We start from the raw sequence: 23977 nt of genomic DNA, 5'->3' as shown, positions 1-23977 counted from the left end.
TAGGTAATACAGGCAGCAAGCTGAGCTAGCCTTGAAATGTCCATTCAGGACTCAGAGGGAGAAATATGTAGTTCTTTTAGGACAATGGAAATTGAAGTCATTGATTTTAAGCATGAATAATAGTTACTTTGAAAATACGAATAAGTCTAAAAAATGTTTTCTACCTTACTTATAGCAGTGATGCTAAGGATTTTTGTTTTTGGTTAAGTGAAAGTAACAGATTTATGAAAGCTTTCTTGTGCAAAGCACTGATTATATAACAACTCCTTAGGTTGCATAACCACCTCTGACCCTCCTCCACCTCCACCAAAAGAAAAAGCATCCAGGACTAAAAATCAGATGTTTTCTCAAAATGCCCTACCATGTATTACTAAGTTGTTGTTGTTGTTTTTGTTAATAGACTTATAGCTGTTTCTCCTTCTTCATGCTGTGATTTTCTTTTCTGTAAATATCTACCTAGTGTTAGATTGTGAGCAAGTTTAAAAGTAGATTCAGTGTTCTAGTTTCTAGGGTACTGACTCTCTAGATCGAGGAGTAAGCATATGTTCATGAATTGAGATGAATAACACAGAAAGTCCACAAGGGGACTCTTGATTAAACAGGGATAATTGTATTAATTTTGAGTATCATCTTAAACTATAGATCAGAAGAGGCCCTCCCTCATAAAGAACAGTTGAATGAAGTGTACCTGCTCCGAAAATAGAATATATAAGTTTCAATAGGAGTTGAATGACATTTATTTAACATATAAAGTAACAATAATGAAAATATAGTCACCAGCATTATGAAGTGCTCATTTGTTTCCTAAATGCTCTATATATTTAACTAACTCTATCCTTCCAGCAACCTCATTATCCCCACCTAACTCATAGGAAAACTAAGGTACTAAGTGATATGCTTACCTGATACACTCCCAAGGATTCTCCTTGGCTGAGGATCTCAAAATAGAGTTTATATTATTGATAATGTTTTAGAATGTAACCATTGTATGACTTTGAAAATAAGATAAGCTATGATTTTGAGAGCCAATCTTAATGTCATTTAAAATAACATGATAATTCAAACTCATGGGTCATAAACTAAAAGAGAAAGACTTAATTACATTGGAAATGTTCCTTACCATGCTTTACTTTTGCTTGAGTAGAAGGATTTATCTTGATGTTCAGATGGATTCAGCCACCTACTATTACTAAAGAAAAATGTCCTATTCTTGACAAACCTCTGGCTACAAAAGTTAACAATACTTTTCTAACATATTTCCCCAATATGCAGTAATTACAACCCAATCAAAGAAGGAAACCCCTAGCAGTTGAAAGAGGATAAGTTTACTGCATGAGTGTGCATGTGTATAACATATTACAGTAGCCAAACTAGTCAGGGTATATTTCTACCAGATGTTATCTGTAATTGAAAATAATTGCACACAAGGTTATGTTGAATTTAGATATAATGAAGGTTATAGTTTTAGAAATTCTTACAGGATTATAGTTAAATTAATGAATTTATATTACCTAGGATATTTTGTTTTTCAGGCAGAACTTAGTGCAAGAAATTCCTGATGGTGGTGGTGTGGGGGGGTATACACATAGGTAGGCTATACTGGTTTAAAAGGAATTATGACATAGGATTGATTGTCATTTACAGAGTCCTTGCAGTCTTCTGAGTACCAAAGAACGTATAATCAGCACATTCTGCAAGAGTTTTTAGAAGTTAGACTAAAATTATGGCTCCCAGTGAAGGTATACATTTAGTACATTGTTAGTGATATCTTAGACAAGTTCCTCCTCTTATGTTTTAAATTTTTTCACCTTTCTTTTTTCACAAATAGATTTTTATTTTTCATTGTTAAAAATCTGAATTTTAAATACCTGCTTGGAGTGGTAGTTCACATCTCTCCCCTTATTCAACTTTATCATCTGTATCATACCCAGTAGCTTTTCCAGAAATACCATTACCATGAAGTTGCATGAGTTTTTGCAGTTCAAACTTGGGCTTCTTATACATGTTTACTTTCCTAAAAAGGGCATCATGAAGAAAACAAGTAGATTGGCAAGACTTTTCTGTTTTTTTGTTTTGTTTTGTTTTGTTTTTCCAGTGTTATATAGAAACAGTTTACTTACTACTTCTTTCGAGTCATTTGTCTACAACTCTTGGATCATGATTTCTACCATCCCAATTGGGTGGACATGTTTATGCTAAGATACTCTACATATGATTATTGTGGTTTATTTTTTTAATATTTTTTAGATGTTGACAGACCTTTATTTTACTCTTTTATTTATATGTGGTGCTGAGACTTGAGCCCAGTGCTTTACACATGCCAGGCAAGCACTCTACCAGTGAGTCACAACCCCAGCCCTTATTGTGGTTTTTAATAAAACAAATGCAGAACAGATAAAGCAATAACCACTGGTAGTCTTGACATCATCAGGAGTTTCAATTGTCTTCTGCCAGTTTTTGACCATGGAACACATTTTATCATGGGTAAGATACATGCCATGGAAGTTAAACATGCAGTTTTTGCCCTGAACATCCTTAGTAAATTAGCTTGAATTTTCTAAATTCAGTTTCATCATTCTGCATATAACTCAGGTTTGCTTCAAACACATGACCTTTGAGGCCATTAGATGAAATTTTGGTTTCTTAATCTCATGATTAAGGCTTCTCGATATTTCTTATATTAAACATAGCAGGTGTTTTCACAACACAGCAATCTCTCTGAGAAAATGAATCAATCACATTCTTCCCATCTCCCTTTTTGCTTCCTCTTATAAAGTACTTGTTTTATATGTTGCCCAACCACCATTGTGCTGCTCAAAGAGCCAAAAGAACATATATCTTCATTTGTAACCTTAGAGACTGTAGATCTGTGCCAGATAATATCATTTTTTACTACAATCTCCAGTCCATTTATGATTATCATTAATTTGATTCAAAAGTATTAAGCATGTTTTATGTAGAATATTTCACTAGGTATAGAGTAGTATTTAGTACAAGTTAAATTGTTCAGTGAATAATGCATTTTTTTCATTGTCTTGTTGAGGAGAGCTCCTAATTGTCCAAAATAGAATATAACTCAGCTGTTTTAATCTTTGAAAAGGCATTACTTAAGACATATAAGAAATCTCTAAGTTTCCAAGCATTTTCTATATTTCTTAGCCTTGTAAGCTTTTCTCACACCTGCAGTCCCACTTACAGTAAATCAGCAAAATGGATCCCCCTGCCCAGCATGTTTCTTCCTCTTGTCCCATTTCAGATCTAGCTAATGGAGGTGGTTCATGGTTGACTGATTCATGTCTGCCACCTCGTGGTGAACGTAGCCAAGAACTATTTCTTAGAGTCTGGATTGGGAAGGTGGGATTCAGAATGTGGGGAACCATCAAATATAAAGGATAAGTTCAAACATTTTGAACAGCCATAAATGGAAAAATCTCTACTACAATCCATTTTTGTAATTTCCATTTTCCTTATTTAAAATTTAAATAGTAGTTATCTACCCAACAATACAACTCTCTTTTTAGACAAAAATAATAATAATAACAATATCAACTTTTTCTTCAAGGAAAAAAATGAGAAGATTCATAATCCCTAGTCACTGTGTCTATCTACATGTCTGGTATGTGAAGTCCTGTTTTTGTTAAATTTCAATTCAGGTAGAAGCTTCCTGGCCTTTTAAGATCTAGGCTCAGAAGTCACAAAATGAAATGTAATACACCAAACTGTTTTTCAAAACATTCAAAGGTCCACCCAGATTCAAGCAAAGGGGATATAGCCCCTCACCTCTTAGTAACAAAGATTCCAAAACTCTGGGCTAATTTTTACAAATCACCACAGATAATGCTAATACCTCAAGTAGCAGCCATAATAGTGTTACTGGTATTTTGTGGGTTCTGGGTTCTCTTCCTACAATATATTTCACAATGACTGAGAGAAGATGCTTTCATCATCTCAAAGGAACTACCTAGGGGGTAAACTATACTCATGAATTACTAGCTCCATAAATTATCAGTTTCCTTCTACCTTATTCCCAAAGAATTCCTAGTATTTATTTACATATTCTAGGTCACTACTGAGTTGACACAACCAGTAGAGCAAACAGTTACAGCCACTTCATGATGCCTGACATCAAAGTAAAATCCAGATTATTTGATTAATTTAACAGAACAACCTTTTATTTTCCAATACCAGAGTTTAGGAATTGTAATTTGCCCTAAAGTCATCAAAGCAAAAATAATAATAATGCATTCTGCTTCCTTTACAACCCCCCAATGCAAAAGAGGGAAAAACTTTATAGGAAAAAAATATGGTTTCGTACATGAAATGAAACAACATAATTTCGCAATTTTCAGATAAGGTCTAGCTCTATTACTCATCTCAAAAATTTCACATGAATATCCAGTCAAAACCAACAGGGAAATCACCTTTGATATGCCGTTTATTTTGATTTCCAAGTACACTCCAGGTCTGCATACTCTCCTGGAATATCCTCAGAAGGTTCTACCTTCTGTAGGCATAGGAAAAATGTCAGAGTCCTTTCTTTCAAATAGAAGAGGGAAAACAGTGGGACTAAAGAAAACCATTTAGGTTTCTTTACTTGTGGGTTGTGGCCTCCTCCTCTTTGTCCTCCTCTTCTTTCTCTGCCTCCTCAGAAGCCTTCTGGCCCTCCAAAGTCTCCCTGGTCTCTGCAACCAAATCTGCCTCATCCTCCTCTGCTCAGCCTCCAAAGCTCCTATGGGAACCCTCAAAACCACCTCACCCCTTGGGCTTGACCCAGTCCAAGATGACATCCTTTCCCTCAATTTCACCACCTTCCATGGCCCCCTTGGGAGCTTTGCCATCTTCCTTATGATTGAAGTCTACAGAACCAAATCCTTTAGAAGTTCCCGTTCCCTGGTTGGTGACTATTCTTGCTTCAATAGAACTGTTAAATGATCCCTTTAGTGTCTCCTTAGTGGTATCCTCAGACAGACCTTTGACAAACAAATTTTGGATGGATGGCTTCCTGCATTGGATGATCCACAGGGTCCTTGCAACTCCACCCTGAATGCTGTGACCTCAACTTCTCTTGCATGAAAGTGACTTAAATCTTCTTTAGTACCTTCAAATAAAGCAAGTTTTATAAACACATATCCTTTAGATTTGTCATTTTGGTTCTAGGGCATTTTGATAAAAGTTGGCATCTCAGATACTTCCTGAAAAGTTTCTTCTCCAGCACTGTTGGAAAGGTTGCTTAAAACCAGCATTTTTGATTTACCACTCCAAGTGCTATTCTTTCTGCCTCTGTAGCCTTGACTTTGACTTTTCTCTTCAGTGTAATACAGGGAAATGGATTGACTGTAGATCTCTGCTCCCTGATTTATTTCAAAGGTTTTCTCTCTGTCAGTCTCTGTCTTACATTCAACATAAGCAATTCCTTTGCTCTCTCCATTCTTGCTGACTAATCTGATCTCCATGGCATCTTCAAATGCTTCTCTTAATTCGACCTGCTTGACTGTAAGAGAGACTTTTTTTTTCTTTTTTGCCAAAAGCATTCTCGCATTTCTATCCTTCTTACTGTCTTTTCCTTTTTGTTTCTTTAGTTTAATTTCATTGCCAAAGATTTTTAAACCAGTGCCTTCCAAGGCTTTTTTTTTTTTTTTTTCAGACCTCCAGCAATTTCAAAATTCACACAGCAAACCTTCCTACTCATACCAATTCTGACATCCACAACAGCAAGAGCCATTTTAGCAAAAAGATCACATTTTCAATTCAGGAGAAGATTTGTTAGAATTCAGGTTTCCTACAACAAGATTGGAAGATGGAGCTAATTCTGTGGCTTCTACTTTCTGTTTCTTGGCTCCCAGAGCCAGTTTCTGCTTGATAATTTCTTCTTTCATTTTCCAGATGCTTTTTTGACAGGTTCTTTTCCCTCCTCCTTATACTTCTCTTTCTTATCTTCTCCCTGCTCTTCCTCCTCCCCTCCTCCTTGCTCTGCTCTTCCTCCTCCTTCTCCTCCTCCTCCTTCTCCCCTTCCTCTCCATCCTCCTCCTCCTCCACACTCTTAGCTTTCACAGGAACAGCTCTTGCAGGAGCTTCTTTCCTTTGGCTGCTGTGGTCTCCGTGAGTTTTTCTTCAGCATTGTCTTCCTTCCATTATCAGCATCCCCTTCATCTTTCTTGACTTCCTGCTTTTGCCTTTGTGCCCTGAGGAAGGGCAGCAGCTACTGGTCACACCCACCATCATCCACTCTCCATCATCATTCTCCTCCTCATGGGTGCCAACACCCTCCCCATCATCGTCTTCCTTCTTGACATCCTTTCCATTCTGTGCCCACTTGGCTGGGGTTACAGCTCCGATCTTCCCAGCACTTGCTGCCAACACTTGACCTAATGTGGCTGCCTTCTTGCCAGCCAACTGCTTTGACTGGGATAACTGTCTTCCTGGCCCACGTGGTTGCTGCCTTTTTGCCTGAGGTGACAGCTGCTTTTTCAGTTAATATGGCAATAGCAACCATTTTTGTTGGAGAGACTGCCACCTTCTTTGTCTAAGTTCTGGTAGCCTTCCTGCCTTTACTCTGAGAACTGACAACTTCTTTCCTGCTGTCATCATCTTTCAAGATTTCCTCATCTTTGCCCTTTTTCTACCTCCTTCAGAGAAGGAGCCATTTTCTTGGGTCACCTTGATTTTTACTGACCTTGGCTAGCTTCTCCAGGATGGTGGCTATGGCAGTGGAGTGTGTAGCCAGAGTGGTGCATATGAGCAAAGAAGGAGCCCCTGCGACATGGATGGCAGCCATGGTACTGAAGATGCCACAGTGCATATGCCCGGCTGCCAAGCTAGAACTAGCAACCGAGGCAAAAAGCCAGATATGTTTTTGCTCTTCTCTTCCTTCTCAGCACTATTAGCATCAATTTCTACATACATTGCCAGACTTCTGAGAACACAAATTAGCAAACTCACACAATTCTTTTTACTGGGAAGCTTTCTCTTCTTAAGTTAGATTGTGTTATATTTCCCTACATCTTCTACTTGAAAATCTGCAGGCAGGAAGGGATTTTTGAGGTGGAAGACGACGACCAAAAACTTTTTTTTATAAGATATCTGCTTTAAATGAAATCATTACATAGTCATGAAGACAAAAAGGACCAGCCTCATCAGAGCAGAGAATCATTGGGATTCAATGTATCAGAGTAACTCAAGCAAATGTCTTCTCTCCTCTAATTTTTGTAGGGTTTTTTTTAGATTTTTTTTTTTTTTTTTTTTTTTTTTTTTTAGAATTATGGTAAGATTCTTTAAAATAAGACACCTGGTAAATCTATGCATTCATCATATATTGTAATTTAGTAAACTTTCTTGGATCAAGCTCTTTATCTTCTGTCTGTATGTCTTGGACCTCGATAAGAAGCCACTATGAGCAGCCTAACAAGTCTTGGATTCTCTGAGCCTTGATCTAGAATTGAAAATCTTAATTTTGTCATTTTATTTCTGTAAACTTTTCAGTACAGTTGAAAGCATTCTCCTTGCCTCATTGTCCTCATATTCTCCATATTCTTCAAATTTGTCTAATATAGCTATGACTCAGTCCATCAAAGCCTGACTTTCACAGACACCCCACAGCAAGAGAGAAGAGGTAATCTCTTAAGTCACAATATCTCCTCCATGTATCATGAAAGACAGTGTTCCTTCTTCTGATATTAAGCTAATCTAACCATGACTTCTGTTGCATGTTTCTAAGCCACATATCCAAGATTTCCATTTCCCTAAAGAGTCGTGGTCTATAAATATGCAAACACTTGCTTTACTTGGTTTTATTTATTTACTCAGTAAACACATATGAGCATCTTCTATGCACTGTATGTAAAGAATTGAACAAAATACAGAAAATTTTCTTCAGGGGCCTTATATTAATTGAGGGGATTTAAACAGTAAATAAGATCAGCACAAGATAAATAGTACATTAGATAGGGACAGATGCAAAAGATGAGCAGGCAAGCTGTAGAAGAAGTCATCCAGGAAAGCCTTGCCCAAAAATGACATTTGAGTAAAAATATGTAAGGGGTCATGGAATAAAATGGTCTCTGAAAGCGAATGTTTTAGGGAGAGAAACCAAGTACACAGGGCCTAATATATAGACAGGGATGTTACAAGCAAAACTCAATAAGCAAAGAAAATACTGCAAGGAAACTCGTACACCTGTCCTGAAGGAGCATGAAAAAGAATGAATGAGAGCAGATAATTTACAGCAGAGTCCTGTGAGGACTCTGGCTTTTATGTAAGCCTGACGAGAAGATGCTGAGAATTGGAGCAGAGGCATAAATGACCTGACTTATGTTTTAACTTGAACAGTGTTTGGAGAGTAACCTGCTGGGTGAAAGGATGAAAGCAGGAGAACCAATTAAGAAGCTATTATTAAAATAATTCACTGGGAAACAATGGATCTTAGACTCAGGTGGGAGCAATGGATGTAGTGGCAAGTGGTCAGATTCTGGAAGTTGAGGGAACATAAAAACAAGTGATTATAAAGATGAAACTGTACATTTTAGACTAAGTAAAGAGACAGTGAGGGTGTGAGTGTGATCAGAGGCAATAACAAATTCCTATGATAAAGGGACTGAAAGTGAAAGTATTTTTAGTTTGAGCATTAAACGGGTGAGCTAAAAGGTAGTGCTGTGTGTTAGATTATAAATTCAAAAATCATAGAAGAATTGCACTTACTGATAACAGCAGGGTCTGTAGTGGAACTCTGAATGTGAGTGAAATAAGGTAGAAATTGAGACCATTAAAGTAATGAAGTCTAGAAATTTAGAGGACAATATGTGGGAAGAATCATCTAAATGAATAATAAAAATCACCAAAAATTATACCTGAAGGAACACTAGAAAAAGTGGCAATGATCAGAAAGCTAACACATTTAAGGAATAATGAGAATGGTCTCAGGACTTGACAGTTACCATTATAAAGAAAATGGGTAGCAGCTGGCAGAACACTTGAACGGCAACATGTTCTTAGTTGCAGAAAACAGGATTCACTCTAGTGAATCTAGTAGTTTAAGCAGAGAGTTATTATTTAATGGACAGTTAGAAAACTTCACAAAACAAAACAAAATTTGTAGTCAGTGCTTTCAGGACCAAATTCCAGAAGTTCTCTGCAAAGCTGGTAAGGGGCTTGCTTCTCCTTTTCAGTTACAAGTCCATAATTCCTTTGCCACTCCCACTGAACAAACTGGATGTTTTCACCTAATATATTCCTTCACAAGACTCATTTTACAAGGATGTGCTATTAGTAAAAATTGTGGAACTCAAAAGGCTTAAAATTTGCAGTCTGAAAAAATTTTTAAAAATTTAAAAATTTAAAAAAGGCTTAAATTGTGTGGGTTTTTTTTTGTTATTGTTGTTTTTGTTGTTGTTGTTGTTTTTTATTTTGTACTCTGTTGGCAAGACAGAATTTGCAATGTAAGGAACTGGCCAAATGTTGTAAAGAGTATGATGAAAAGATTTGGAACATCACTAAGAGATGTTCTCTGTAGCTTCATTATAATACCTCCTTATGGTTATTTTCCTACAGGGTATTATCTTATACGTTTATCTTGCTCTATGTCATGTAATATTAGATGCTCAAATATTTATACAACTACTGTATAAACCAACACACTTCCTTTCACAGTTGGGAAAGGAATTTTATTGTATCATAAAACTTGTTTCTTTATATTAACTGATTGAAACATACCTGTATATAACAATGTTGATTAACTGGGCATGGGTTTAACTCTAATATAGGCCAGGAGACACACAGGAAATTAACCTAATTTATTCATTATTTAAAATTAATTCAGCAAATATGTATTGCACACCTTAGGTGTCAGGAACTAAACTGACACTTGAGTACAAAAAGAATCAAAATGGAAAAGGCAGACACTAATGACCTCATGGAGCTTATATTCCAATGAAAAGATAGAATGGAATCTAACAAAACTATTGTAAAAATTATTTACTGTGATATATTATTTAGAAAAGAAGTAGAGGGTTGAAATATAGATTAATGCAGCCTGGAAAGGGGAGAGACCTACTTACACAGAGTTGTCAGCAAAGGGTAATATGAGACTTGATGAGAAGGAACTGGCCAAATGAGGAGCCAGAAGGAGAGTACTCCAGGCAGAGGGTACAGCATGTTCAAATTCTTGGCATTTGAGGAACTTAAAATAGGCTAGTGTGGATGGTACATAGTTTGTCAGGGAAAGACTGACACCAGATGATGTCAGAAAACAGGCAAAGTTCATGCAAATCCCTATCCCCACCGCCCATGTAAAACAGATTGGATTTAGCCAATCTTGGATCTTTAGACTACAAAAGAGTAGAATACCATAATTGTAATTGGAAAGTAAATAATTATAAATGGAAAGTTATTTGAAAGATTATGTCATCTTTGCACAGATAAATTAATACAGGGTTAGTATCCCTTGTTGATATGCTTGGATCAAAATGTTTTTCAGATTTGGGACTTTCTCAATTCTGGAATATTTGTGTAGATTACCAGTTGAGCATCTACAGGAATTTTGGATTAGGGATAGTTAACCTCTACTATTATTTAGAACCTTAAAATTGACTATTAACTACTGATCTGTGTTTAGGATCTTAGACACTTGTATTCTTTTGTGTCAATAACAGGCAAAGTTTTCCAACACTGATCCATAATTAGTGCCAATGAATGTAGGTAATTTTAACTTATTAAACACTAAGAAATGTGATAGTAACATGCAACATTAAATAGAAAGTTTATTATGCAAAACCAAAATATTTCATTGATATTAATGCCTGAGAAAAAGAAAATTGTTTTCTTTCCTTCCTTACATCTTGTATCTGTATTTCCCTTTTTTTTTTTTTTGTTCAATTTCCACTTTAGTTTTTCCTTTATTTTGTAAAAATACTACTTGTAGTACACATTCTTCACTGTTCTTCTGGAGATCTCTCTCACAAAACTTACCAGTTGTTTGTGGTTCTTCACAAATAGAATTGTAATAACTGATAATGACCCAGTAATTTATTTTTCTTCTTATGCATCTTTGTTTTTAGCAGCAGAACTCCTTTTTAAAAAAAAAAAACAAATGTGAAACCCCAATTCAAAAATCATTTTAAAACAAGCCTTTTCTGGCAAACAGAGAATATAGAGCCTGGAACAGTCCAGAAGGGTTCACTGCACTCTCCCCTCACATTTGGCATTGCAAATGCCTTGGTGCAAGGCTGCTCTTGGTGTGGGTTCCAACAGGGACACTTCAGTTATGTTCGTAGCCTCCCTTTCCCAAATGACCACTGGGAACCTCAGTTACTAAAATACAATTGGTTGCATATATTTCATATGTCATATGAAGATTAATTGTGAATAAAATTATCACCATAATTTAAACCAATCATCTTGATGATTATGCTCATTTTCTTCAACTCAAAAAATTTTAAATGATCAAATATAAATAAAATGAAATTTGACTTTGGATACTCTTCTCTTAAAAAATTATCAGGTACCCTATATTTAGCTAAGGAATAAATGTTGTTTAATAATTATCATATTAGATCATGCATATTTTTTCAAGCATTCTATTTCTGTAGAACCTATAATGAAATTATTAAATCTACTAAAGATGTGCATTGTATTTTTAAATTCAGCAACTTGTTAACTTGTCATATGATTGACATGTAAATTTGACTTTGAAATATTTTATAAAGTCTGATTTAGACAGCATTGTGTTACTAAGTTGTTTCCTGTTGTATAACCTCAGGTTATTACTGGGTACTTGGTAAACCTGAAATAGTTGAAGGTAGAATCAGTTATTGTACCCAAAAGACAGTCTCATTTTCTGTTAAATCCCATAGCTGCTACTGGAGCATTTGGAGTGCCTTGTGTCACGGCATGAAAGGTCATTAAGAATGACGGTGGTAAAACGGCAAGCGCAGTCACCCTCAGGAGTGTCCAGCGAAGTTGAGGTTCTCAAGGCGCTGAAATCTTTATTTGAGCACCACAAGGCCTTGGATGAAAAGGTACAGTATGAACAAACGATTTCAAGCTGACCCATGCTTTTGTCATTAGCATGAAGGTCCTTGTCTTCATCCACTGACTCATGTGACTCCTAAAGCCAGTCAGTTTACAGGAACTCATTTGAGTTACATGGAAAAACCACTTTTAAAAATGGAAATGTGTTATTGTGTATATCTTTGTAATATTCATGACCATATTCTTTCTTTATACCACTGAATCTGTGGCTTATTCAAATTATACCTCTATTATGGTACATTATGGCCCTAGTGCAGATGGCCATTTGAAATTTAATATTGTGTAATGTCATTCAGTCTCTTTCTCTCTCTCTCTTCCAACCCCACTCTTTCTCTTTCTGAAGTGCATGTCTATAGATGCCAAAATAAGAGACCACTAACCGAAAATTACACCTATTTTGTAGTGCAAATTGGGTGTACTTTAACTTCTAGACATTCATATTAGAAGCATTCCATTTTGTTGGGTCTCTAATATCTTAGTTTCAAATATATATTTTAAGAGTTTCTGCATGTAAAAGCATAAGGTATTAGAAGGAAAACTTGCTTTTAGGTCTTTTTAAAAGTAGCTCTAAGCTTCTCTTAGTTGTTACTCAAATAAGTTCTACTGACATATATAAGCCAATATGATGATAATATCCTTTGGAGATTAGTAAGGTTTATGATTTCAATTTTGTGAAATTTCAAAGAATGAACTTTAAAAATTAATAAGGCTTTGGGATTTAGTACAGTGGGAATTGGGGCACTTTATTATAAAATAAATGACAAGTTTGAGGATTAAAATTCAAACTAGGGATTATTGCCCAGTTATATCTAATTTTTGAGCATGCAGATATTTTTGTTCCATTTAATATTTATATACCTATATATTTTTATCATCAGTCTTTCAGATGTTCTTAGAGAAGGGAATTATGTGGAGTATGTGCATAAGGATAACTATAATTCTGTCTTCTAGATGATTAAGAAGAAATTGTATCTCGTTTTTCATATTAGCCATGAGAGGCAACTAGTATATGAATAATTTTGAATAAAAGATAAATGGATATTATATAAAGATCTATGTTAAACATAATATCAAATAATCATTTAATATGTCTAATGTTTAGTTTCATATTATATTTCCTCTTTTATCACAAAAAGGCATTGTTAAAAATTTGTAAGACACGATAGAATATTTACTTTGTGCCAGGCTCCTTGGCACTTATTTGGCACATAAATATAAAAAAGGCATTCTTCTTATGAATGAGTAGTTCATAGGACTGGAGATTCATATATCAATAACAGGCAATACCAAAAACAGATATGTACAATATAATATAAATTCGCAGAAAGGCAGTGACAAGTTCTACTTGACAGACAAGAAAGTCGAGAATGTCTTCAAAAGGGAGTGATATTTGATATTTGATTTGAAAATTAAAGAATGAGCTTTTTGTTGTTGTTTTGTTTTGTTTTTGTTTATGAGCAGAGAAAGTAACACTGAGCAGCATGACTAACACACAATATAACCCAGAGCTATAAGAAGAACATGATTGATTCTGAGAAAATTTAACAGTTTCTCTCTCTCTCTATTTTTTTTTTTTTTTTTTTGTGCCAGGGATTCAAACCAGAGACCAGGGGCACTTAACCACTGATCCACATCCTGGTCCTTTTTGATGTTTTATTTTGAGATAGGGCCTTGCTAAATTCTTAGCACCTCACTAAATTGCTGAGATTGGTCTTGATCTTGCAATCCTCCAGCCTCAGCCTCCCAAGCCACTAGATTACAGGCAGTCAAAACCACACCTGGCTTAACAGTTTTGAGTAACAAACAAAGGTACTAGAAAATGTGTGATTTGGGATGTTCCCTATGAGCACTGTGGCATCACTTGAGGATGCTTTTGTAAAGAAAAATATTTATCAGAACTGAGAGAAACAGCATTTAAGACAAATACCCTGATGATGTGAGTTCACTTAAGAAGAAAATGGTTGTTTCACAATTTAGAATCTAGAAATAATTTGCTAAACAGAAGTGAGCTTAGCATAACTAAATGAAGTATTCTTTAATATGGCCCTAGGAGCTTATAATAGTATTAACTCAATGGAAGCACACTGGTCATTGGTTAGTTTAGGGGCAACTGAATAGATTATCAGTTAATGTAATGTTTAATAGCCTGAAGGAAGAAGGTTATGAACTTGAACTCTGGAATATACAGACCTGGACAAATGATCCAAATTCTTTGAGCATCTGTTTCTTCTTCTTTTGAAGTGTATGATAGTAACTACCTCAGTGTTATCATGAGGCTGTCATATGATCTAGCATACAAAACTTTTAATCAGTGCATAGCATATTTAAAGTCCTCAATTAATGTTAATAAATATTACTATTAACATGAGTAAATTTCAACATTTTGCTAAAACTTTCAAACTAAGTAGACCTTGCCATCACTATTGATCTAGATATTTGTTTAAATAGAATTTACTTTATGAAGGAATTACTGTGTGCCTAAGTCCCTCTGTAGACAGTTTTCCCAAATAATAGTAGCTCACGGCTTCTTATGGAGATGGGGAAGGACAAAATTACAGACATAAACAAGCAATTGCAAGATTCTAATCTAAGCATTATGGCTAAATTATGCTATAACACGGATAAAAGGTATGGAGAAGATGTGTTGGGAATAAGAAACTACCAACTTTATTACAGAAGGTTTAGAGTATGAATAACTAAATAAACTATGTGAGATTAAACATCGATGTGGACAATAACACTGATTGATAGTCTTCATTATTGATATTCACTTATTTTTACAACCACTGAGTTATTGGGAAGAATTTTCACTATCAACTGAGATCAACAGTAATCTTGACATCACCCTCTACAAGTTTACCAGGGCTGGAGGAAATGAGAAATATCCATGTGTTTTTTAATTACTCAGAAATCATTGATTATTAAAAACCAGAAGTATTAGACATATATGGGCAATGTAACTCAAAACAGTAATTACACATGCCTCCCACTTATACTTCCAAGATCTAATATCGCAGTGTCAAAATGATTTGACTGCTACTCTGAAGAGATTTCCTCACAAAAATTTTGTGTTATAGGACTGATAATTCCCAAAATGATACCCTGCCATACCATTATTTCAATTTGGAATGTGCGCTTCTTCCATCAAGATGTCTCTTCATCCTGAAACACATTTGTCATGTTCAGGGACTTGTTTTATATAAATCTTCAGGGATAAAATTTTTTGTGACCTGAAGCATCTTTTTGAAAAGAGCTTTTCTAAGTATTTTTCATACTATTTTGAAGAAAGCAGATATAACAGATGAAATGAAAACCAAAAAATTCTATAGATAAATAAATAATATAGAGTTGAGAGTTATTCCTCCTATAGTTTAACAAATAACTAATCAATTTATTTTAAGGGAAAGATTATACAGACAACACATTAATTAAAGTGGTTCAATCATTTTTTAAAAATCAGAAGAAGTTAAAAATAGGGCTATATCAACTGAAAAAATATTTAAACTCTAATTTTATCAAGCATGTTTAACTTCCAAGAAGAAAAAAAAATGTGAAAAACAAAGATAACTACAATGTTCTCTGCTAGTGCAATGCTCAGAGCAGAGAAAAAGCTAAAAGTCTTGTCAGAGAGACTATTTTTTTCCATCAGTGCAGTTCAAGCCATGTACATCAAGTAAAATGTTAGAATTCTTTGTGGCCTAGAAAGATTACTCCTTTGGATCCCTCCCTCTTCTCCTTTCCAAGTTTAGCAGAGATAAAAGCAAGATGAAGCTCACTTGTTTCAGTTTTCTGAGTCTTGTCCATTAATTAAAAGTACAGAGAATAATTCATCCTCATGAAAATGTGAGTAAAGCATAAATACTTTATTGATATTTACAGCATCAATTTTTAAATTCATATTGTTAATCCAATATATATACAGAGATCATGTTTTACTTGCTTATGAAGACAGTTTAGATTCATTGCTTTCTGGGTAATATAGTTTGTAAAAACATCTCTAAATTTATTGAGGGATGATTATTCTATTTTCATAGTGTTTTATAAGCTCAATAATTTTTATTCCCTGAAGGTTCGAAATAATAAGACTATAAAATGCTTCACTTGTGGTAAATAGAATACAGATTAGAATAGTTTCTATCCTATTTTCAGTTTAGCAAAAGTCAAGTAGCTGTTTTAACCTACAATAGAGCCTGAATTCAATCACTCTTTATGTGACTTGAGTGACTCTGTTGGAAACATTCCAGTGCATCAATGTCTTTTGAAGTTAGCACCTTAACCCTTTACAGAACTCCAGTATGATCTGATCAGTGTTGCATGCAGAGAGAATTAACATGTATTTTGTGACATTGCATTGCTGTTCTCATTAGCCAGAATTCCTAGACCATCTTAAAACACCCATACTTCATGGTTGGCATTTTAGGAAGTGGGCATGAAACTTCATAATCATCAGTCATATCTGTTAAGACCTTTTTGATATCTGCATTCCTCATACTGGTTACCCTACTCATTTTCATGATTTTAGGATAATTGCTTCTGTTATATCTATCCAAGTTCTTCATTTAGAAAATTCTCCAAGTCAAATTATCAAAAATTTCCAAATATTTATTGTTTAGTTATTAATCAGTATTAATTATATGCATTTTACAAACAACTAGACATTTGTCTAATAACTCAGAAAGTTAGCAGTTGATCTGACACAGCTAGAAAGATTCCATGCAACTGTATTTTATATTAAATGTTCATTTATGCATGTATTATTACTTTTCAGAGAATTGAAGCATAACAAAATATAATTAATGTTAAAACCCCACTCAGTTATTTTCCTTGCTTATTTAAGATGTATTTCAGGAGTTGAGTGTACACAATAACCCGAATATACATGTAATCATAATTTAGTAGTAAAATGTCCAGTTGAGAATTTTTATTCCTAATGATAGATTCTAGGTTAATGGGATATTACTGGCCTTTGATTTTTAACTGAAAAATAATATTATAACTCCAACTTTAAAATTTTTATGCATCTGGGTGTTTATATATTTTATATAGTCTATATTTGCAGTTCATTGTTATTAAAACAACACAAATACCATTTATTCTTACACTGTCAAATTTAAACTATAAAGGAATATGATTTTAACATTAAAATAAATATTCACTACATAAATACTGTAACATTCACATGGAAAAATTTGTTAATTCCTAAGTAATTAAAATTCATGATCAACTGCATCTTAATGTTATATATTTGATACTTTTAAAGGAAAACTAAACTACTGTAGTCTTTCATTTTAATTCAGCAAACTATTTTTCTCTTAATATTTTACTTTTGATAAATGCAATGTAGAGAACATCTATAGGTCTAAACATACAACAAATAAAACAATTTTAGAAGTTAAGGAAAGCCAGAGTCTAATAAACTTCTTGGAGTTTCATTCATGTATGAAATATTTGTTAATCATCATTACTTTCAAACTTAAAGGTGCAGTTTTTGGTTCTACAAAATATATGGTTCTGCCTTTGAAATCTGGAAGATAGTTGGGAATTTGAATTGTTTTTGAGAGATCGCATAAACAATATAAACTTCAAAATAATACAAAATATAGGAGTAGTAGACAAGTTTCAGGTTCTTAGAACACTTTGCTTTTAGACAAATAATTTTTAATGTTACAATATAGATGCCAAATAAAAATTTACTTATTTTAAAAAGACAGAAAAATTTTGCCTATTTTTCATGCTTAATCAGTCACTATTTTTCAGATGAATTCATAATATACTTTACTATGAATAAGAATTGAGAACAAGACCAGTCAATCTCCAACCCCTTCGGAAGTTCTATCAGTGAACCATCAAAAGAATTTGCTTACAAGGAAATCCCTTGATACAGTGATTCTACGAGGTGACAATGTATTCATAGTATTCCTGCCAAGTTTATTATTCTGGGCACTTAGGGCTATAAATACTTTAATATTTGCCAAATTGTCTCTGATGGTGTTAATGATGGGTTCAGCACAGTTTAATATGCATGGGCTGTACATTACTGCACATATTTTGATTTTTCTTCTAGGTAAGGGAGCGACTGAGGGTTTCTTTAGAAAGAGTCTCTGCACTGGAAGAAGAACTAGCTGCTGCTAATCAGGAGGTAACATACTGCACTTTCTCCCCTTTTGAGGTGCAATATCGCTAACATTATGTCCCTTGTGTTTCACGTCACTTTTATTAAAACTGTCACGCACACAAAAAAATATTTTCTGCCTACGCCATTGAACAAGGCCTTTTCAAACTAGTTTCCAGAGTCATGTTTTCTGATTTCTGGTTATTTAGATCTGTCACTAAGAGACCAAAGGAAAATTATCAAGAGTGAGACAGAGACATAGAAAAACCACTGTCAGAGTACCAGTCCTTTCAAGAAGCAAAACATGGTCCCCGTATTGGAAAATACGTCAAATATCTGTTAAACCTAGAAAATTATATAAATGAAGTTAACTCATTAGATACACACACACACACACACACACACACACACACTTAATTCCCCTAAATGCCTGCCTATTCATATCTTTGAAAACCATTGTGCCCATGTCTAGTGGCTTCATTGATCCACATCTTTTGCTATCATTCCAAACTGTTAAGAAAACATTTTAAACTGTCTCTTCAAGATTTAAAGAGTTGCTTTCATTTTAGAAGATTTTGCTTCTTTTAATTTTTAGTGCACAAATAAGCTTGCATAATTAGACAACACACACAGGCATACGTGCACACCACAGGAAACAAATCTTTTCAACAACTAAAATACCCTTCTCTCTTTAACATTTATTTATAAGGCAACTTTTTTCCCCAGAAGTAAATTCCAGTAATGTATCATTAGTTTTTCTAGTAGTAGACATAATTAAAATTATTCATCAAATATTTCTGCTTTTAATAATTAAGGCTGTAAGAGGTTAACTCATTAGATAAGAGGTTAGTGTCAGCAATGATAAATCTTATAAAGATATTCATAACAAAATAACACTTACATATACAATGTGTACACAAATATGTTTTCAAACAACAAAAAAAATCATGTCCAATAAAACTCCCATGTTATTTAATATAAGACAGGTCAACTAGACGCGTTTAGATATGCTTTTGTTTACTCCAGGAAGAACAATTTAAACTTTTAAAAATTAGGAAACTTTAACTCTAGAAAGGATAAGTTTCAGGAAAATTAAAGGCTTCCATGTTAAAAGTATAAATTGTCACATAATAGTTTTTAAAACAGAAAAAAAAGCCTTTTGTTGAACAGATTCAGCTTAGCAGACAATGGTTTAAGAATGTAAAAAAGAAGAAGAAATAAAGGATTGGTATCTCTCAATCATCATAGAAGAAAAGAACCTCTGAGATGCTAGGTAACAAGAAGAATAACTCAGTGCTTTTATGAAATGAAACAGACAAATTATCTACAAATTAGAACATATGCATTCTGGGGGCATAAAGTAGACAATGTTACGTGTATATTCATTTTGTATTTTATCAATGTTAATTTTGATTTTCATATATGTTAAATATGTATACTTATTTTTAGTGCATCCCTCAAACTATTTTATTGATAATGGTAAACAAAAGTTTTGATGACTACTAACATTAAAGTATCACTGAATATGGCAATGATAGAATTTGTTTATTATAAACAAAGGTGTGGTGGAACCACTTAGCTAAAGAAATACAAATGTCCCATATGTTCAAGTGAGACTTTAAAAATTTGCTCCAGAATTATCAATGGAATAGTTAATTCAGTTCTACCTAAAATGGGAGAATAATTGAGAAAAAAGCTATAGGAAAGATTTTAACTGTTTATATAATTTATTTTAGCCCTAAAATATTTTCTTAGTCTCTTGTAGGCAGTACCATGTTTGATTCCTTAGACATAGAAAAACAAATTTTAAATAATTAGCATTCCTTTTATATCTACTGAAGCCTTTTTGAATACTTTTTTCACTTTAAATAATTTGTAAATGTAAGAAAAAAATATTTGTTGTGCTTATTATCTTCAATATGTTTTTCTTCTTATCATTGATTGTAAATCCATGTGCCTTAACCAAAACCCCAAAAATATTAACTTAGTTTTCTAATGAAAAAATATTTATAAATAATTAGAATTTTTAAGAAAGTGAGAAAAAGTCAACTTTTACTTTATAGTGAAATTAATATTTTAAAGTGAAATACTAAAAATCAGGGCACTAAAATTCAAGTCCTTGATTCTCTATAGTAATAGCAATTAGTACAATAAATCTCTATAAGTAAAACAGAACACACTGAAAACAAGATAAATTTAGAAACATGACAAAATATGTTTAGGAAAAAATCACACTATTATCAGTTTTAGAAAGCAGAAACTTGTTGAAGTTTGATTGTTAGAAGAAGCAATTGAAGAAAATATTTAAGAAAACAAAGAATTTTCATGGAAATAAAATTAAAGCTGTTCAAGAACATATTATTAAGAGCCCAACAAAAATATATAACAAAGATAGAATAATTAACTACTAGAACTAAAGTCGCACATGGCTGAATGTCGCAAAGGACTGGAGGAAATTTTACTTGATGCTCCAGATTTTAAAATAAAATTTAAATGTATGTATAAGTGTGCCTTATAATTCACTTGTTTCTTGAGCTCATATAGTAAGTTTGGAGAGTGAGTACCTTATGTTATCAGAATCTGTTTGGTTCCTCTGTTTGTGGTGGTGAGTGACAGTTCAGACAGTAGGGAATTTATCCAAATGTTTTTCTGAATGGATTCAGTTCCCAAATTTAGAAAACAGAAAACAGAGAGCAGAGACTCAGATTGTGAGTGATACCTTGATATATTCATACATACATGTGAATATGTAGCCTGAAAAGTTGACAGACTAGAGTTTATGATATGACTTGAATGGAGATCATTTTACCGTTTATGCATTGTCTCTGGATCCCCTTGTCCAATGTCACAGATGGATTTGGACCTATCACTCTTCAATAAGTTTTTTTATATAATCTCCTCCGTGGAGCTCTTCTGTCTTTCTCATCCATTCTTATCCATCCAAGGCCTCAACTATGATTTCTGCTGACAAGAAACCAAAATCTACAGCTTGAGATTCATGCTGCCTTCGAACTTCCATAAGAAATTTTCAAAAAAAAAAAAGACCATTTGACACGTTCCATATTATTCTGTCACAAGTGCCCAACAAGAAACAAAGGCAAGGATTGAAATTCAGCTCAGAGTTGGCTATCAGGACATACACCAGAAAAATTATGAATACCTATCTGAACCTATTTCTTAATTTACACAAAGGTATCATCTGCTTTGATTGAGGCTGAATCTCCACCTAGTTTTCCAGATGGTTCCTTAGATTCTACATAGGTACACTAATGTAATAAAGTAAGTGACCTCATTAAACAGAACAGGAAATACCAGTGTTGTTCTGGGAAAAGCTCCAAAATACTGTTCTATATAAAAAGGATAAAGTTGTATAGGATGACCCCATTTTTTTTTTTACAAACAGAAACAATAATAATGTATATTTCTATTCTATAGGAATAGAAAAAAAATGTTTTATCTATAAGTACCAAACTCTTATTAGTTGTCTTTGCTGTTTGAAAGTACATACACTGTGTATTTCTGTAGTGTTTGCATTTTGCTTTATGACTTTTCATTATTCTTGTAAAAATAAAATAACAAAGATATTTTAAATTCAGGTATAATTTTCAATAGTAACTATTACTACGTCATTTTATTGAGCATTTAATAATAGTATTTACTGACTACTTTAAATCTCAAGGCTTTCTGCTAAATATATATGTGTTTGCACAATAATTCCAGCAGTTAGATGGTACAATTATTTAATAAATGAGACAAAAGAAGTTATTTCTCTTAATGTACCACTGCTCTGTCCTACTTGATGATGTGGTTATCTTTGACTTTTTCTCAGCTGTCTACATTCAGGACCTTCCAATCTATACATGCAAATGAATTGTTCCATTGTTCCTCCTATCCATCTCTCCTCTTTTCCCATATATATTAAAATTGTAATTGTTCAGATCTTTTAAATTCTCACCTGGGCACATGCAGTGAGTTTTTAATCTGTCCTTGCCTGCTATCCCTTTCTACTATATAATTCTAAAAGGTTAAAATTGAACCTCAATTATTTTTTATGATATATTCTTATTTTAGTCAGCTCTTTAACTTCTGTGAAACTAAAAGAACTGACAAGAACAATTTTAGAGGAGGAAAACTTTTTTTGAGGGATCACATTTTCAGAGGTCTCAGTCCATAGATAGCTGGCTCCATTCCTTAATGCTCGAGGTAAGGCAGAACATCATGGTAGAAGAGTGTGGTGGAGGGAAGCAGCTCACATGATAATAAGAAAGCAGAGAGAGAGACTCCATTCACCAGATACAAAATATATACTTCAAAGGCAGGACCCAATACCCAACTCCTTGAGCCATAACCTACTCACCTTCAGTTACTACTCATTTAATCCCATCAGGGAATTAATTCACTGAGAATTAAGGCTCTCATAACCCAATTATTTCTCCTCTAAACTTTCTTGCATTATTTCACACATGAGCTTTTGGGGGACACCTCACATCCAAAACATAACAATTTTCACCTATTAGACATATATAATATACTCTATATTAATAACAGTGATATATGTGATATTAATATATGTTAATAATATAATGACATATATTTCATATACCTGTAATATACCATCAAAAATCTTTTCAACCTACAAATGCAGTTTTAACTCTCATTACTCCTCCTGCCTTGACTGAGTCATCCTAAGGTCTTATGAAATTAGACCATGCACTAGTTTTGAAAGCCATTAACATTTTTCTAGGCTCTAAATGTTACTCATGTTAATTTATCTCCTGGAATGTCTCCACAATCCCAATCCACCAGTCAAAATCATACTTCCTCTTCTAAACTCATTTATTCATTTTTATTTTTGAAACATTTTTTCTTTATTTATTCTTTTTAGTTATACATGACAGTAGAATGTATTTTGACATATTATACATACATGGAATACAACTTCTCATTCTTCTGGTTATACTTAATGTGGAATTATATTAGTCATGTATTCTTGTATGAACATAGGAAAGTAATGTCCCATGCATTCTACTATCTTTCCTATTCCCATTCCCCATTCTATCCCTTCACTCTCTTTTGCCTAATCCAAAGTACTTCTATTCTTCCCTACCCCCACCCCCACTGTGAGTTAGAATCCACATATCAGAGAGGACATTGACCTTTGGTTTTTGGGAATTGACTTATTTCACTTAACAATGACAGTCTCCAGTTCCATACATTTACCAGCAAATGACATAATTTTGTTCTTATTTATGGCTGAGTAATATTCCATTGTGTATATATACCACATTTTATTTATCCATTCATCTGTTGAAGAGCACCAAGACTGGTTCTACAGTTTAGCTATTGTGAATTGAGTTGCTCTAAACATTGATATGGCCACATCATTATAGTATGCTGATTTTAAGTCCTTTGGGTATAAACCGAGAAGTGGGTAGCTGGGTCCTATGGTGATTTCATTCCAAGTTTTCTGAGGAAGCCCAATATTGCTTTCCAGAGTGATTGCACTAGTTTGTATGAGTGTACCTTTTTCCTCACATCTTCACCACCATTTATTTTTACTTGTATTCTTAATAATTGACGTTTCAACTAGAGTGAGATGAAATCAAAGTGTAGTTTTAATTAGCATTTCTCTAACTGCTAGAGATATTGAATATTTTTCATATATTTGTTGACCAATCATATTTCTTCTGTGAAGTGCCTGTTCAGTTCCTTTACCCATTTATCGATTGGGTTATTTGTTTTCTTGGTGTTAAGTTTTTTGAGTTCTTTATATATCCTGGAGATTAATGTTGTATCTGAGGTGCAGGTGGTAAACATTTTCTCCCATTCTGTAGGCTTTCTCTC

At 33.7% G+C, this 23977-nt stretch overlaps 1 protein-coding gene across 1 annotated transcript in view; it reads left to right on the top strand.

The window, feature by feature from the left end:
* Positions 1-23977, top strand: part of PPFIA2 (PTPRF interacting protein alpha 2) — a 524056-nt gene that overhangs the window by 291785 nt on the left and 208294 nt on the right. Inside the window, exons 5-6 of the mRNA XM_079140424.1 lie at positions 11844-12008; positions 18086-18160. Coding sequence (XP_078996550.1) covers positions 11844-12008; positions 18086-18160 — 240 coding nt within the window. The remainder of the gene's footprint in view (positions 1-11843; positions 12009-18085; positions 18161-23977) is intronic.

The sequence above is a fragment of the Sciurus vulgaris genome (genome assembly GCF_902686455.1).
Source record: "Sciurus vulgaris genome assembly, chromosome: 5".
Taxonomy (NCBI): domain Eukaryota; kingdom Metazoa; phylum Chordata; class Mammalia; order Rodentia; family Sciuridae; genus Sciurus; species Sciurus vulgaris.
Note: the sequence above shows the minus strand (reverse complement) of the source record. Positions and strands in the feature narration are given on the sequence as shown.